This window comes from Perognathus longimembris, chromosome 19, assembly GCF_023159225.1.
Source record: "Perognathus longimembris pacificus isolate PPM17 chromosome 19, ASM2315922v1, whole genome shotgun sequence".
In the NCBI taxonomy this organism is placed as follows: domain Eukaryota; kingdom Metazoa; phylum Chordata; class Mammalia; order Rodentia; family Heteromyidae; genus Perognathus; species Perognathus longimembris.
In genome coordinates, this window is record NC_063179.1 from 45,722,128 (window position 1) to 45,739,932 (window position 17,805).

The window sequence follows — 17,805 nt, forward strand, 5'->3', positions numbered from 1 at the left end:
TATCTAATCTACTGAATTCTGTCCAGAAATAGCTAGACCTCTTATTGAAATATTATTGTTTAGGGGTAAGAGTCTCTTTTTCCTCTATTCTATTACCATGATTCAATCTTGTCTATTTATCTGAACCTTTTACTAAGTACTATATGATTCTCCTTAAAATGGCAAACTAGAAGGCTTTCCATTTTTTTAGGGGAGAGGGGGGGTGTTCATTTTCTTGTGTTTCTTGAAAGTGAGAGGAAACAAAACAAACTTCTAAACCACACAAAACAAAATCAAGTCCAGTGAAGTTTTATGGCATTTTTAGTATTAACATCCCCAACATGAAACTAAAGCAAGAAAACCGGATTGTGTTTTTCCTTACAAGCTATAATAAAACTGGTGTTAAGACAAAAGCTTACAGTTGTCTCTAAACTTCTTGGGTCTTACACAGTTGATGTGTCACAATTTAGAAAGTGTACAGTGGCACTATGTCATTTTAATGTTCATTAGGCTATCATTTGACAAGTAACGTATTTAGAGTGGCAGATATGCAGGATTTATCTTCTTCCTACCAGGGAACACCAGAGGAAACATTGCCTGCAACAAAGGCAGCCTGGAGGGAGAGAAACAAATCTGGTACTTACCGAGACAGTAGAGCTGGGTGTGTTTGTCCCATAGCCAGAGGAGGGTAGAGAAGCCAGTGACCAGCGCCGTCCATCGGTCCTGTTGACAAAGGGAGCAGAGCTTAGGTCAACTCGGCAGTACTGCTACAAGGGAACTCCAGAGAAAAGGAGTATTTTCAGTCAAACAAACGTGAGGTTGTGGAAATGCTCAGCCAGGGTCAGAGTAAACAAACATTATACAGCAGGTTGACTTTTATTTAAACTGAATCAATACACCCAAACAAGAGGAAAGTGAATGGCTTGATCCATAGTATTGATCTCTCACTAATACAATTTGACAAAATGAATACCAGGGATAATTACAATGGCCAGACTCAGCAGATTCAAAGGCATACAAACAGAAAGGAGGAAGGGAAAACATTCTCAACTAGGAACTGCTAACCAGAACCAACCATCTTTACAAAGGCCTTAATTCCAGCATAGTATGAGAGCCTATGGAAGTCAGGACTGTTGAGGAATTTCTGGGTGTCCTAAAATCTTTGCGCTTCGTATTTTCAAGGAAGCAGTTCCACTCGACAAGGAGGAAGCTCATGGCTCATGGTTGGTTCAAGTTTTTAAGTGGCAAGTAGCTTTAGCACCAAAAAAGTGACTGTCTTTGAGCTCAGACTCTCTGAAGAGTTATTGCTTCTGACATGACCTGGCTTCCTTCATAAAGTGTTGAAACAAAGGTCACCTGAAGAATTTTGGAGCATGCAACCCACTTCTGAGCAATGGCCATAAGGGCAGAAGGAAAAACTATCCACAAATAACAGAAGCAAATGTAAAGTGTAAAGTCATCTGCTCCAGGCTTAGGGGGAAGGCTCTCCGGAGTCTTAGATAGGATTGCTTTTGTCCTCAAAAGCGGTAGCATAGTGACTTCTGAATTAGACGTTGGTTATGAGTCAGAGTCACTACCTGGGTCTGAGATGGGTTAATTCAGTAGGAGAAGCAATACTACTTCTTCTGAGGCGAGTAGAAATTGGAAAGCAAATCTTCTGGCGTCCCAGACTATGCCTTAAAGCATTGTGAAAACAAACACAGGCAAATCTGCCATGCGAGGGGCATTATGGTGTTCAGAGATGCAGTCCCATTCCTCAACTTTCTAGAATTCATGATACAAAGTAAGAGACAGGAATAGACAAACTCTACCAGAGACATAGTCACAGTCAGTTGAAATCAAAGAATTTTACAACACTGAACTTGAGCTGGAGAAAACACAATTTGATGTGGATGCAAAAAAAACTGACAATTTAGCCTAATGTGCAAGGAAAAAAATATTACCATGGGCTACCATGGGTGTTACTCCACTAATGCAAATGGTCTACAAAGACAAAATGGAGAAAATCAAGTGGACAAGTTGTGGAACTACTACAATGTTAGGATTTTAGTGAAAGTTACCTGTCATTTCTGTGACCATGATTGAAGTGTAATTGAATCAAGTATGATTTAAAAAAAAGCAAAAGAAGATGTTTGTAAATATATCAGAGTAAAGGAACTAGGGAAAATAAATTACATGTTATTTAAAAACATTTTTAAACAATTGAAAATATTAAATAATTTAAAAGAAAATAATTATAATATGCTTATAGATATCCAACTAACAATTAAATGGACACAGGTAGATCCTATTTTATTTGACTATTAAAGTCTTTAAAATCCAGGGCTGTATTTTATATTTTAAATCCCAATTTAGAAAAGGATATGATTTTAAAAGAATTATTCACTCAATTTAATAGCAGTTATCAGAAACTAGACTCTGGAAATAGTAAGGGACACAATTTCCCCTACCATGATTTTGTTTTGTGATTCATTAACTCCCTTCCCCTCAGGTATCAATGAACATATTTCAGATGGATGAACAATTCCAAGAGGAGATATGTTCTTACTAGTGCTGAAGCATAAATTATATTTGCTTAGTCCAGAAAACATATAACTAGAAAGATATTTAAATAAAATTGTGCTCAGTACTCTGTACAGCCATCGACCCGATCTAATTGACATCTCATAAAGTTCTGTAAGTTGTCTGTGTGTGTTTACTCAAATGGAGCAAAAGGACCATTGCATTTTCATTACCATGACAACCGCACATCAGAAGTTACTATATATGCTATATGCAGTACTTAAGAGAGAATAGGCCCCTTTTCCAAGAAAGCTATCACCCAAGTGCAATTTGCATTCTACTAACAAGGTTGCCTTTTCCGTGTAGTAGCTATCAAAAAGATATATGAAGGCAAGACCACATTCTTACTAAAGCAACATGCTTTTTGGAAAAAGAGTCTTTTCTTTGTGGGTAGAAATCTTAATGTTACATTAAGTGAAAAGAGGGAGAAAAAGACATCTAAATGGAACTGAGGACACAAAAGCAAAACAAAGCAAAACCCCATGATTCAGTTTACAAAAATTCAGAATATTAGATAGATCACAAAGAAAGAATGAAAAACTCTGCGATCAATCTATTTAACCATATGATGTGGAAGCAGATTTCTTTTCGTAACTGTTATGGTCACCTGGGGTGATACTTACATTGTGCACTTTAGTAGATGTTAGAACAGATTGAACTCTGTTAATATAATGTAAGCACCAAAAAATCTGCTCCAGAAAGAATTTGATAAAATTAACTAGGAGGTTGCCCTGGTCACAAACACTCAACAAATACACAAGGACTTTAACTCAACGGACAAATCTGCTCCAGTAATTTGTCTGTGGAAATAAAGTCAGAGACTTGACATGACAATCGCTAGGCAACTAAGAAAGACCTATGGCATTTGTTGGAGGGTACTTGATTTCCAAAGAAAGAAATTTACCACGGATGAGCCTCTATGACTTCTGGAAAAAGCAGGAGATCATCACCCCCATCTTACCACCAGGGGAAAGAAGCTAATCTACACGTAGGTGCACTGTAAATCAATACAGGTTGACTCTCCTTCATCCAAAATTCTTGGGACCAGACGTTTCAGATTTTGGATTGCCTTGTCTTTTGAAATATCTGCACAGACTTTGTTGGTTAAGCATCTCAGATTCAAAGTCTGAAACATTTTGAAATGTTATTCTGCTACCCCAAAGTATCACTGAATGTAAAAAAACGTTTCAGATTTTGGGCCAGGCACTGGTGGCTCAACCTGTAATCCTAGCTACTCAGGAGGCTGAGATCTGAGGACTGAAGAAGCTGAAAGCCTTGGGGGCGGGGGGAGAAGGTCCATCAGATTTTTGTCTCTGATTAACCAGCAAGAAGCCAGAAGTAGATGTATGGGGCTCAAATGGTAGAACATCAGCATTGAGGAGAGTGTCCGAGCGCTGAGTCCAAGCCCCAGGACCAGGGCACACACGCGTGCACGCACACACACACACACCCTCCACACTCACACACATTCAGATATTAGAGTATTCTGAATTTTGAGTTTTAGATTAAGGATGTTTAAGCAAACAGGTTATAAAATAATGTAAAAAAGCCGAGCACTGGTGGCTCATGCCTGTAATTCTAGCTACTCGGGAGGCTGAGATCTGAGGACTATGGTTCAAAGCCAGCCTGGGCTGGAAAGTCTGTAAGACTCATCTCCGATTAGCTAGCAAGAAGCCAGAAGTGGAGCTGGGGCTTAAGTGATATAACCTTGACCTAAAGAGCTCAGGGACAGCACCCAGGCCTGGAGTTCAAGTTCCAGTACTGGCAGAAAACAACAAAAGCAAAACATACAAACAAACAACAAAACAAAACAAAACACTTACCGATGTGAAAAATAATTCTGTGTTTCAGACAAAAATCTCAAAAGTAGATGTTTTTCCTTTTTTTTTTGACTCAACATTTAAAAAATTAACTTGCTAATTTTACTTTTGCATCTGTATTATACAATATGGAAACCAAAAAGGAATCATCATTCTGTACTTGGAACATTACATTACAGGGGTGTCTACTGAGGGAGTATTATCATATTGCAAATTATGGTCTGGAAAGACTAATAAACCTGACCTTTTATCTTTTCATGCAGAATAATTTAAAAGAGAGCACATGTTCGCTATTGGAATACCTTCATAACACAATAAGCTGGCCTTCCTTCTTAAGTCTAAGAGTAATGGAGACCCTCAGATAAAATTGCCACGTTTCCCAAGTGAAAAGCAACTCTAAAAAGATGAATGCTCAATAGCAAATGCTTATTTGAATTTTCATGAGGAACACAGGGTTCTGCTTGCTTCTTGAAGATGATCGCTCATGTCCTAATCTGCACTAACACTTCTTGAAGAGCGTGGAGGGGGCTCGAGCTGGAAGTTCATGCGAATGGGCCAGAGGTCTCCTGTCGTAATCTTCTGTCACGCTGTACACGCGGTGTATTTGTCAAAAATTAACATACGTGGGTACCGGTGTATTTTTTTTTTATTGCATACACACCAGTTTCATCTGTCCTTCAACTACTCAATTATTAGATTCCCTTCATTCTTAAAAATCTAGCAGGATTAAAAGACTATGATTTGGGTCATATTTTAATGTATGCTGAAATGAGATTTGCATTTTTTTCTTATTACTAAAGGCAAATCAAGGTATTTCTTCCATTTTTAGAGATATGCAATACATTTTGAAGACACATAGGGCAATTATTTATGGATTTTTATTAGATATCTTTCTGCCTGGAACATTGCACATTACAAATTTAATATTTGCTAAACAAACAGACTTTCTGAAATCATTTTCATTTTTTGCTTTTCTTTCTCTCTTTACAGTACTTATAGTGAAGAAGTAAAAAGAATTAAATCAGAACTCAGGGAAGATCGAGGTGTGGGCCTCAACAAGCTCCCTGGAGAAGCTGCCTTGATCACGCTGTACCCTACCCCGCGGGATACGCAGAGACGCTGAGCGTGGGGTGGGACATGACTAACGCAGCGGAAGAACAAACATTTCCTTTGGGCTTGGGACTTATCATGGAATCTTAATTCTACAGAATTCTGAAAATGCCACAAACATATTCTCTCCTCTGAATTTCATAATGTAAAGCACATCACCTGCTGACAAAACAGTGTACACACTGTGAGTTTTGTTGGATTATAATATGTCTAAGAACAAATAAACATCTTAGCCCACCTATGCGTTTTCACTAAGTGCTATCCCAGCCCATTTCAGGAAAGAGTGAGGTCTCTCAGGACATTTGGCAAGTATCTAGGACACTCAAACCACAAACCAAACTTACCCCGAATATCCAGAGACCTGACTAAGGGGCGTTTTGCTTTTGATTTTTCAGGGCAGAAAGGACAAGCTGTCTATGTGGGAGGGGTGAAGATTAAATCTGACAGAGAAAGTCGGCTGATTCTACATGAAAAATCCAGAAAAGATGGCAGAGCACTACTCCTCTAACTTGGCTGAGAAAGAGTCGAGATGAGATACACCTGAGTAATAACAGTCGTTCCCCTGGACTCAGTGCTCCAGCACAGAGATGTATACCTTCAACAGGAATAGAATTTGGTGCCCAATTCTAATAGGATAGAAAGAGAAGATGCAATGTATCATACAGTCTATAATAAACTGTATAGTCTATGCATGGCTTTTTCTCAGAGGCATTGTTAACTTGATGCTCCTCAACAGACGACTATCTCTGATTCCGTTAGGCAGTCATTTCTACCAAGAGTACCTAAACAATAACAACAAAAAAAAATCATACTAGGAAAAAATGCAAAAAACAAAACCATACTAGGATACAGATGGATAATGCTTCCATAATAAGAAGCTCAGATAACTCAGTAAAACCAGCACCACACAAGACACGCATTATCAGTGGGAGAAAATATGGAAAGAGTCATTTCCTGCCCTGGTTGGGAGCTGGTCATCTATCGAAGGACTAGAGGGACTTACAACTCTAATACAAGGCAGAGGTCATTATTTAAGCTGTTAGAGCGAGGGCGTTGTAGCAAATTCTTTCAGCTGGAGAAGACTTAGGGGTTAGGCAGAGGCAAGAAGAAAAGGGTAGGGACAGGGAGAAGGTAGAAATGGGATTCTCTCCATAAAACACTTTACTACTCCACTCACAAGAAATCCTTACCTCCGTGCAAATGAAAAATGGGCTGAGGCACTGGGGGAGAAATTTCTTGGGCTATCTTGAGGGCTGTTTCCTGTAGAGAGAAAGAGAAAATGGTTTTGTTCTACTATCCACATCCAAAATCATCTTCTCCTTAGCAATATGTTTCTTTACATCGCTGTAAAATGCCGTTTCCTCAAATACAATTTTACTTTTACCTGGAGCACAGGAGTGTCTGAGTTCCAGCACAGATTTCCGAGTATACAAAGTTTATGAACATCCATCAGACCCACAATATCACCAACCACAGCCTTGCAAATCTTTAACCACTGAAATATTTCAACCCTACACAAGGATGAATATCAACTCGCTTTGGATGTGATCCTCTGGGTGCAAGATGGAGGCGTAAGTACACGCTTCTATTTGGGGGGAGATGGTTATAGGAACAAATCTGAGTTGTCAAACTTAAATGCTCCTGTGCTAAAATATACATTTTAAAAGATGGACATGTCACAAAATTCTAGGGAGAACTCAGCTGTCTAGACCTGTTTCTAAAACATCGCAGATTCATCGTAGCATCGCTAGGAGGGTCCAGCACGATTGCCCCTTGTCAATATTTTCTTCAGCAATCTCTCTGCCCCTAAACAGCTGGAATGTGACTGGCCAGACGGCTTCTAAAAGCCACAGCCACACTGAGCCGGGCAGCGCGTGTCTCTGCAAGTCTTTCCAGGGCAGGGAGGAGCGCTGATTGCTGGCGGGAAGGAGGGCAGCCCCTTTGGGGCTTGTTACTTTCTCCATTAGCCCACTCAGGCTGCTGCCTGATCATTGACAAGGCTTGGCAGGCAGCTGGCGAGGGCAGGTTCAGGACACTCCGGACCACCCTGCTTCCCTCTGCATGCCTAATGAGACGGAAGGAATTGTCTGAAGACCACTTGGGACTGAAGCCTGTTTCAGGAAGGAGGTGAGGGAAGGCTGCAAAGAAAAATCCTGTGCGTTTTTGAAAAACAGAAAACAAATTACAAAGATATACTTGATCCCTAACAACAATCCAGTCGCCACAACACTGGCTTTGCTATGAAAGGCACTATTGTAATGAGGCACAAGGATTACAAGATTCCACACACAAGTTAGTACCTGGCTGTAAAGGTAAACAATTTATTACCAGTGGGCAAAAGGAATAGACAATCACATTAAGAAAGGTAAGTTTAGGGTTACCTTGAGGACTTCTGGGCCAGCTACAACTGGACTGAAAGTTTTCAATTAACTTAAGGCTGCAAATTTTATAGTGGTGCCTTCAACAGACAGGCATTAACTTTATGACAGACAGCACAATCAAAGCTGTTGAACGGAAGTGCTGAAAGGCCCATTTCTTTATGGAGAGAGACTCAAGAAGCATCTTCCCCCCACCACAATGAAATTTATCACGTCTTTGCATCTGCTGTTCCTTGAGACCCCTGAGAAATACATTTTGGTTTTGTTCTATTTATCTACACTGCCAAATTAAGTTATTTTGACTACTCTGAATAACTCATTCCCTTATCCATAATATATCTTGTAATTCACTAATTTCAAGATGGCTACAAAGCTTTGCTTCCCAAAGGGAAATATCAGTATCAAAAATCTTTGTCAAAATAAATAAATAAATAAATAAATAATAAGAAGTAGAAAAAAAAACAAAAACAAAAAAACTCCAAAAATCTTTGTCAAGATTTTAGGGTTTCCCCCCTACCTGGCAAAAGTATTCATTTTGTGCAAACACTATAGAGAGAAAATTACCTGTAAATTATTAAAAATAAAATAATAACTATTTATTTGAGGCCAACACATTTTGAGAACAATCCCTGCTGTAATTCACTCAGAATAAAATAATGCCACCAGGGAAATATGGTCCCAAATTCTTACGTTCTTTTTAAGAGAAAATATTAAACCTAGAGATTTGATTGTGATGAACCAGAACAATAAGAGAATTAAATGAGCATTTTCACAACACTGAATGGGAAGAAAAATAAATAAGAAATTCACTGAAAAATCACTTTCAGTATTAGAGATTTTTAACAAGTGATCTCCCATGTAACACTCTATAGAACAAAGTGGCCCATCACCTGGGTGTTTGACAGGCAGAAACAGATGTACAGGCGGGTTAATTGAACGCTGGTCTTAAGGTTGACATTAACCATAGCTCCAGATTTTGCTTTCTCATCTCAGACTATCCTTCCAGGTACACCACCTGCATGCATATTTTCCTCATTTCCTTCTGGCTACCCCTATGCATCTAGAAAACCAATCACTAATTCCCCTGCCTTCACCCTCAAGACCATATAAACCCACCTGAGTTATCTCAACAACGGCAGATCTTTCCTAATTTTGCATGCAATTGAAAGATCAAACAGAAATGTAAGTATACATAATCCACACCCATGGTCATAGACCTTTTCTGAGATGCCCATCAAGCAATTCCATAGATGCCTGGATATCACAGACTGCTCCTAATGATCTAACACGGCAACCAGGTGATGTCATCTTGTAGGTGATCTTTGGAAGTTTCGACCACAAAGCTGACAAGGTGTGCTGAAAAATGGGATTGAATGGAATAAAAGGGGATGCTGTTATCTGATGCATGCGTGTCTGTATGTATATTATAGTTAAGGCTATTTAAGTGTCATGACATTTTAGAGAACAGGATGAGTGGGGTGGGCTGGAGCTCAACTGAGCATAGCTCAGCAAGGGTTAGATTATCAGGGGAAATAGAAGGGATCTTCCAAAGGTTCAGAAACAGCTCAAACAGTAGTATGGAACCTGGTATTTGTGGCCAGACCAGCACCAGAGGAGGAAGAATTGTATCTGGACATACAAGGCCAATAGAAAAAAATATTCTGTTGGATGAACCAAGTAATAGGTGATGGGCTAGAAATGAGTGATGAAAAAAGGATACAGACAAAATGTGATTGACATCTCCCACATGAGTAGAGTAAGGGAATAGACTGATTGGCCCACTGGCATGACATCTTGAGAGGAAAGTCAGACTGTGGTGATCACAGAGGGAAATTTAAATAGAGCAAATGAACATCTTGTAGACTTTTGTGGCATGTGTTACAGAAAATTCAGCTTTCCCCAGGGAGGAATTACAAGATTTAGCAGATTAGATCTGTGGAAGTCTATCTTTGCAGTCTTTGTTCTTATTTGAAAAAAAAATTGATTTCTACTTGGTCTCTGAAGATTTAGAGACATTGTTTGGTCACACAGTGATCAGAATAATGTTAATTTAGAACAGATCCATTATAAAACAAGTCGTCTACATCCTTAAACTCTGAGGCAAGGACCTGACTGTTGCACTTGGGCAGCAAGCTTCTCGGGGATAAGAGAGCCAAGATGGGCTGAAACCAGAGTCCTACACACGACCTTCACTTCTCACGGCCCTGCTGTCTGCATTCATCCACCCATCTGCAGAGCAATACCTGGGAGACTCTCAAATGAAAACTGGTGCCAGTTAATTCTCTGCCCATATGTGCAGCTCTTGCTCATAACTCAAATCCTGCTGCTCCAGGGATTTGCTGGCTCTTGGAAGTGTGAGGGCTTGGACACTTTATAGACTGCTGCTATCTTGGCGGATGGCTCTGACCTGCTAGCGTGGGCCTCCGTAGTGGTCAAGCATTAGGTAGGTAATTAACTGCATGAACCCCATGGGGCACAGGCATGGCTAATAAGCAAGCCGTGTATCAAAACCATACTTTACCTAACGGCGCTACGCAGGGAGCCTCATTTCGGAGACCGTTATTGTTAAGAAAGTGATTTCTAGATTAATTAAATTGTTGGATTGCTTTGTAATTAGGTTGGGGAAGGCCTGTGTCTTTGCCACAGAGACTCAAGCTGCCAAGCTTTTTAAAGGCATATGCTTTACCCAATATAGATCATTAATGTGCTTTTAATAGGGGGCTGATCATGAAATGATCGTTTCTGATGCCTTGATTTCCTATCAGTATTGAGCAAATCCAAGAACTAATGACCACTGTCATTTGACAACCCTTGGTGGAACAAGTGAGCCCCCATTTAAATACTTGTCGTTACTACTTGATGATGCCCTTAAATGAGCCGTGAGGTTTCAGGTACAACCATGTGCTGTTTCTGACTGCTTTGTTGGAGACCCTTTGCAACACAAGGCCACGATTTGAAAACCTCCAATAATAGACTTTACATACTGTCTAGGAACTCCTTGCAAGATGAATGCCAGCAGATAAAGTAGCCACTGGCACGCTTACTCGAGACTCTCAAACTGATGAACTTTGTGAACTAATAGTTCAAGTCACTAGAGAAGTTTAAGTCAATCCCACTGGAGCAAGACAAATGGCATGTGAAGAGAGGCAGAGACCTCTTCTCACTTAGACACCTGTCTCAGAAGCTGGCTCCTCTCCAGATACAATTGTGGAATATTAATTAAACCTGGACAGCTGTTTAGAACCTAAGTAGCCAAGGAAAATCTTCAACTAGCTGTCTCTGGGTAAGCTGTGAAGTGTTCATTGCAAGCCAATGAACAGAAATAGAATAATAAGCTTGGGGTTTTAAGTAAAATGGGCATTATGCACAACGGATCAAGGCTCTCCTGTACCGTGCGGGCTCTCTGAATATCTTCTGGGTTTCCCTGCCCTGCCTGTCCTGTTGATCCTTCCAGAGCCAGCAGTAATACCACTGCTTGATTCGGTATCAGAGGGGGATGACATAGATCCCTCTGAGCTGTTTTGTGGTAGGAAGCTGTCATCTTTGACAGGGAAGAGAGGAGGAAGGGAGGATGCTGGTTAACACAGGATGATTGCAGATGTCAGGAATATGAGCAGCAGAGTCGACAAGATTTCCTGGAAAATGGGATTATGTGCAATGGAGAAGGAAAGAGAGTGAGAAAGGGTGAAGTCTAGCTTAGGATTAAGCAAATGGCTGAATGGTGCCATTGAGAATTAATGGTAGGAGAATTAAGAGCAATAGTTAGTAGGAACATCTATGGCTTATATCTATAATCCTATATACTCAGAATGATGAAATCCAGAAGATGGAGACTCAACACTAGCCAAGGCAGAAACTCTGTGAGGGTCCTCTCTCTAAAATAATCAGCAAAAGGCAGGACTGGAGGTACAGTTCAAGTGCTATAGCACAAAAGCTAAGTCCTTGAGTTCAAACCCCAATACTTCTCTCTGGAAAAGCGGAAAAAAAATTGCATACTTGGATACTCTTAAGGGTTCTACAGAGACTTCACTTTAAATATATGAAAATGTACTCCTATCCCACAACTATATCAACAGTATTATGCAACAGTATTAGTTGCATTCAGCTGCAGTTTCCATAGATAACACTTATGCTATCTAACATTTAAATATATATACTGTTTTTTATTATGATTTAGAGAAAATATTTTCATCCAATTCACATTATTTAGTGCCCCTCAAAAAGATTTACTAGAAATAATTTTAATATTTTTCAGTCATTTCAATTATTCTATCTCTTGTCATCATGAAAAGAAAAAGTGAATGAAATATGATATTCTCTATTTCTCTCACTAATTTATCATTCTAAATGCAAGTGAATGATATACTCTGGTTATAGGTATAAACAAAGAAAAATTAAGTTTTGAATGTCCAGTGCCTAACCCAGTTCCTATTGTAAGAAAACTAGAAACACGACTTTCCTCCAATTCAATGAGTATTCACTTCTTTTCATGCACAGAGCTTTGAGTTACCTGCTCCAGTAGATTCAATAGGTAAACAAGACACAGACAGCTAAAAATCTACTTATAGATGCAGGATACATATCACTGACTCTAGATGTGCCTTCCAAAACCAATTCTGCATTGTTACACGTGTGAATAAGGAATTTTTCTAAGCCAAAGCCCTTGAGTGTATCGAAATTCCTTTTAACAAAACATATGGACGACATGCCATTTCCTAACTGACTGATAATTATACGTGTAATGTTTTCTAAAGATTGATGGATGAGAGTGGAGTGTGAGAGGTCAGTTTCTGTGTCACTGACTCTCACAGGTGCCTCTTGTCCTCCATTCCATGAAGCCATTCCTTGGGAATGTGCGTCCTGTGTTTGAAATGCGGTGGCACTGACAAGAATCCCTTGGAGATGTGTGATAATGGGTTCTTGAGAATGTTTCAGCTTTGCATTGACCCTTCCTTATTACTCCGAATTGATGTCACATCTCAAGGTGATCCTGAATAAAGACTGGAGAATGTCAAGAGTGATGAAGAAGGTGGATTTTTAGTCGTCTGTTTTCCTCCCATCCTACTGTAATTCATCAGTCCAGCAATAGAAAAATGATTACTTTTACCTTTTGTTTAAAGTTGCTGTGAAGCATTTGTAAGGTCAAGGAAGGGGAGGCAAGAACATTGCCACCAAAACAGGTATTCCTTGGTTTCATGCAATTATGTGAAATGTGATTGGTGCTATTAATCTTAGATAATCAATTAGTCCTTGAATCTGGATATGACTACATTAGAGAATGAGCAATGTGTTCGTGTTATTTTTCTCTACCTTACAGGAAGAGATTTAAAGTCCTTAATGTAATTAAATACAAAGGACTGTCAGTTTACTTAGAAGAGAGGGAAGTTTTCAAGAAATTCATTCTTCTGAGATCATTTGCCTCAATTGCTGAGTAATTTCAAGCCTAAGCAGAATTGAATAGGATATTGTATATCCATGTGATTTCTTAAGTGTAATCTAAAAGAATTCTTTATCTTACACCTTTACTTTCAGCATCTCTTAATTAAAAATTTAAGTATTAAACTTAACATGGTCCTACTTAACAAATTATAAATGTTCCTTTAGGATCCACTATATAGCAATTGTATCACAAAGCACAAATACATGTGCAAGGATTTTTTTAAATCTTTGAAATAATTATTTGTCAGTTTCTACATCTAGAAGAAATCAGCTCAGTTTTTAAATAATCAACAAAATTCAATGGGCTGAGAATTGAATAATTCAGAAATCCAAGTTTCAGTTCTTACAGATCATACGGATCTTGGAAATCCCTTGGCTCTAAGATTCCTCCTCTAATATTTCCCTCAGCCTTGACTATATATTAAAATCAAATAGGAAACTTTAAAGATGCTTTAAATAGGGAAAGCACAGAAATGGTGGGACAAAGGGTGAACTAATTCAGCAGTGATACTCACTAGATACTACATTGGAAATGAACTACGCAACTGGGGGGAAGGTGGCTGAGAGGGGAAATAAAACTGGGAGAAAATGAAGTAGGAAGTGACACTGTTCAAAAAGAAATGTACTCATTACCTGACTTATGTAGCTATAATACCTTTGTACATCACCTTTACAATAAGAAAGAGAAAAAATGCTTTAAATGAGGTGATAGAAATTGAAAGCTGGGATGCAGAAGCACCACCTTAGAGTTTCTTGGTGCAAGACAAATCATTTCTCAGACCTGTGCATGCCTTTTGGAGCTCTTCAGCACAAAGTGTTGGAAATTCCTTCCTCTTTGCAAGTTCTTTGTAAAATGGAACTTTCCACTTCCTTATCTCAGGTAGAATTGTAGGTAGTTCAATATCCTTTTTACACACACACTTCCCTTTGACCTCTAAGAAATCTCAAGACAGCAGTAACACTTTTCCCTATCAACAATGTCAACACTCCAGAATCCTACCTGCCTCATCCACACAGAGTTCACTCCAAGATCTCTGTGGATGCCTAGGCTACAAGTACTACTGAACTGTCTACATATTAACACACACTCACACTCACACACACATACACACAACACCACACACCACACTTCTGGACTCTATACATTAAATATATAATCTATGTAAGTCTCTCTCTCTCATATATATATATATATATATATACACACACATATACTTTGCTCCTTTCCTCTAAAATCACTGTCATTCCCACCATCGCTCTAATTTCCTCAAAACTGAACATCTGTGTCACTCCTATGTTACTGGCAAAAGATTATAAAGCTTTTCAAAAGGAAAACATAATGAGAACTATTAACCATAACTGTGTATACTTTTCCTATAAACTTTAATCATGTGATTCTTCAAACCAAAATTCATTATAACCAGTACCCAACAATATATGAATAAAATACCATGACTAAATTTGTGCAGTTCATGCTCCCTTTTCTTCTCCCATAGGAAAAGTGTCCATGAGATACTAAGGCATTTAAATGGGCATTGGGTCTGAACTCAACACGTAATTATCAGAAGCAAAACTAAGGTCCCCCATTCTAAGTATTGTAGAAAATATGCTTTTGTTCACATAGGCATGTTTCCATTTGATCCTATGTTGAGATCAGGTATATTGGCCCGGGCCCATGCTATTTCTAGTAAGCAACTCTTAAGTGACTGAGGCATGAGTGGAGAGGGGGTTGTTTCAAAGCACACACAACTATGAGGTTCTACCAGCACACATCAACCTTTAGAGAATCACTGTCGTAAGAAGCCATCGTTACTAATTGCACATTGTATCTTTCAAGTATTTTAGGGTATATTCAGGCAGGAAACAAGTTCTGATCACCTCTTAGATACACTGGCAATTCAGAATCTCAGCCTTTGAACAATGATCCTAACCTTGACTTTGCATTAAATGGCCTAGGGAACTCAGCAAACCCCCAAAGCCCAAGCCGCACCATAAACCAATTAAATCCAAATGGAGAGGGGTGAGGGCAACCATCAGTCACATTTGCAGACTTCCCAGGTGCATTGAAGCTTCAGAAGCAGTACTTCAGATCCTGCTTTAAAGAAAAATAGATTTTATTCTTTAAGTTGTTCTCTAACCTGAGTATGTATGGCAATCTCCGGGGAGCCTTTAAAAAGATACACACGAATGCCAGGCAAGACCCAGGAAATTTCTCGTTTAATTGGTAGGGGACCAGGGCCTTTTCTAAAACTCCACAGTTGCCTTCAGGGAGCAGAGGCCTTAGCACCCACAGCACACTGGAGAGGTACACCCGCATCACCCCGAGAATCTGACACGCCAGGCTGCTGGGCACCCCCTCGTACTGCTCCATCTGTAGGTCTGTGGTGGAACCCAAGTGGGTATTCCTAACTAGCCGCCTCCAGCGACTGCTGTTTGGGGGACCACTGGGGAAACCACCACACTTGTGGGTGTCACGATGAATCATGGAATGTTTTGCTTTAGCTAAAGGACACAATAAATTTCATGTTTTTTTCAAAAACAATTAGCTTCCCTGTGGAAGAGAGAGTTGATGGAGGCCGGGCACAGGAAGGAGAGCTTGCTCAGAGAGATGTCTGGTTTTCCACTTCTTGCAAAGCCATGGACATGCAGCTTTGGGAGAGGGACTACGTAAAACTCATTTTAGAGGAAAGTGGGAAGGACGCGAGAGTTCTCCTTCATCTTGGCAGGGAGGTGACGCGTGGCTCACACCTGTCATCCTAGCCGATTGGGAGACTGAGATCCGAGAACCAAGCTCTAAGCCGGCCTGGCCAGGAAAGTCCCTGTGAGACTTTTATCTCCAATTAACCACTCAAAAACCAGAAGTGGAGCTGTGGCTCAATGTGGTGGAACACTACTGGCCTTGAGCAAAAGAGCTCAGGGACAGCACCCAGGCCCTGAGTTCAAGCCCCATGACCAACCAAAGAAAGAAAGAAAGAATATACAGAATCGATGATAAATTTGGTACTGGAGAATCATTGGACTTGAGGACCCATAAAGAGAGAGTACAGAAAAATAGAAACACACACTTGTGGTCCAGAGATGTGTCCAGACCCAAGATAAAGCTGTGGGGAGACTGAGTAAGGTTTATCTGGAAGAGACGGTACATGTCACAAGTGACAAGTGGATAGCGTCTCTAACTCAAGGGCTTCCAATCATCAAACGAGACAAGGAAACCAAGAAGGGCCAACAAAAACAGACACTTCAGAGAAGTCAAGTAGTCAGGCTGAGTTGTACACATGACATACGTATAACTGTACCTCTATGTACAAGTATGTGTATATGCACTCACACAGACATATATACTGTGCATGTGCATGCATGCGGATGTGTTTAAAGTGTAGGTGAGTCGTGTGCATGTTTACTAATACACATATGTGTCACTGAATTTGGCCTCCGGGAGATGACAGAGGAGTCCCATGGATGTTGTGAAACTCAAATGCTTTCTCTCAGTTCACCTTGGGCAATGTTAGACCTGAGTTCGTTTCCCAGGGATATTTGAGCATGAATTGCTGATTGGTGTGTTTTGCCCAGATATATAATAAACATAATAAGTAATAACATGTACATTTGGTTATTAATTAAGCTACGATTTTGAAAGTAAGAAATTCCAAATGTTGTAACCGTTAATAACTTTATAGTATGTGTTGAAAACCCATTATTAAAAATGTGCTATCAGGTGGAAAATGCGTGAGACAATTCCCGAATGGCTGGCTTTAACATTTTATGAGACCCAGCTACTGAAAACTAATGTTCATCTCTTTTCCTGTTGGTTAGAGGATGTGAATCTAGATTTCTAACGGAACAATTTTACAAAGGATGTTCAAATGTTTATTTTTTATTAATCTAAATCAATTGTACATATTAATATGGTTCGGTGAAATATTCTGGTTCACACAAACAACAGGCACTGAGGCTACTTTTAATTAACTTTAAAAAAAAATAAAAAAGAGTAGAGGCAGCTCTGCTAGTTTTATAATGCTTTCCAAGAGCCATTCACTTGGGTTGTTGTTGTTGTTGTTGTTTTTTAAAGGCCATTTGTGTTCCAACAGTAGATGTCATAAAAAAAACACCACTCCTACGTTGTGTGCGCTCCTACAGTACATATCCAGCTGGACGTTGTTTCTGGGGGTGCTGGGCTCATCACCACCAAGGGGCTGGCTAAGGAGAAATTGAATTGAAAGGATACTGGTCCCATTGCTAGTGATACTGGCAAATGCTCCACATAAAACGGTTTAACTGCTTTAAACGGCAGGCAGATGGCGAGCGCAGAGGCAATGTGCACATGGGATTTTTGAGCTGAAACACATAAAATCCATAGAAAAGGAATTGCTAACTTGAAAAACAATGGGCCTTTTTGATGTTTTTGTATGAATCCTTGGTCTTGTACTTAGGGCCTGGGCACTGTCCCTAAACTTGTATACTCAAGGCTACTGCTCTGACATTTGAACCAAAGTTCAACTTCTGAAGGCCTTTCTTAG

At 39.7% G+C, this 17,805-nt stretch overlaps 1 protein-coding gene across 1 annotated transcript in view; it reads right to left on the reverse strand.

Annotated features, from left to right (window-relative positions):
* Window positions 1-17,805, reverse strand: part of LOC125367601 (microtubule-associated serine/threonine-protein kinase 4-like) — a 258,812-nt gene that overhangs the window by 70,667 nt on the left and 170,340 nt on the right. Inside the window, exons 5-6 of the mRNA XM_048368270.1 lie at window positions 6,662-6,731; window positions 624-702 (exon numbers count right to left, since the gene is read on the reverse strand). Coding sequence (XP_048224227.1) covers window positions 624-702; window positions 6,662-6,731 — 149 coding nt within the window. The remainder of the gene's footprint in view (window positions 1-623; window positions 703-6,661; window positions 6,732-17,805) is intronic.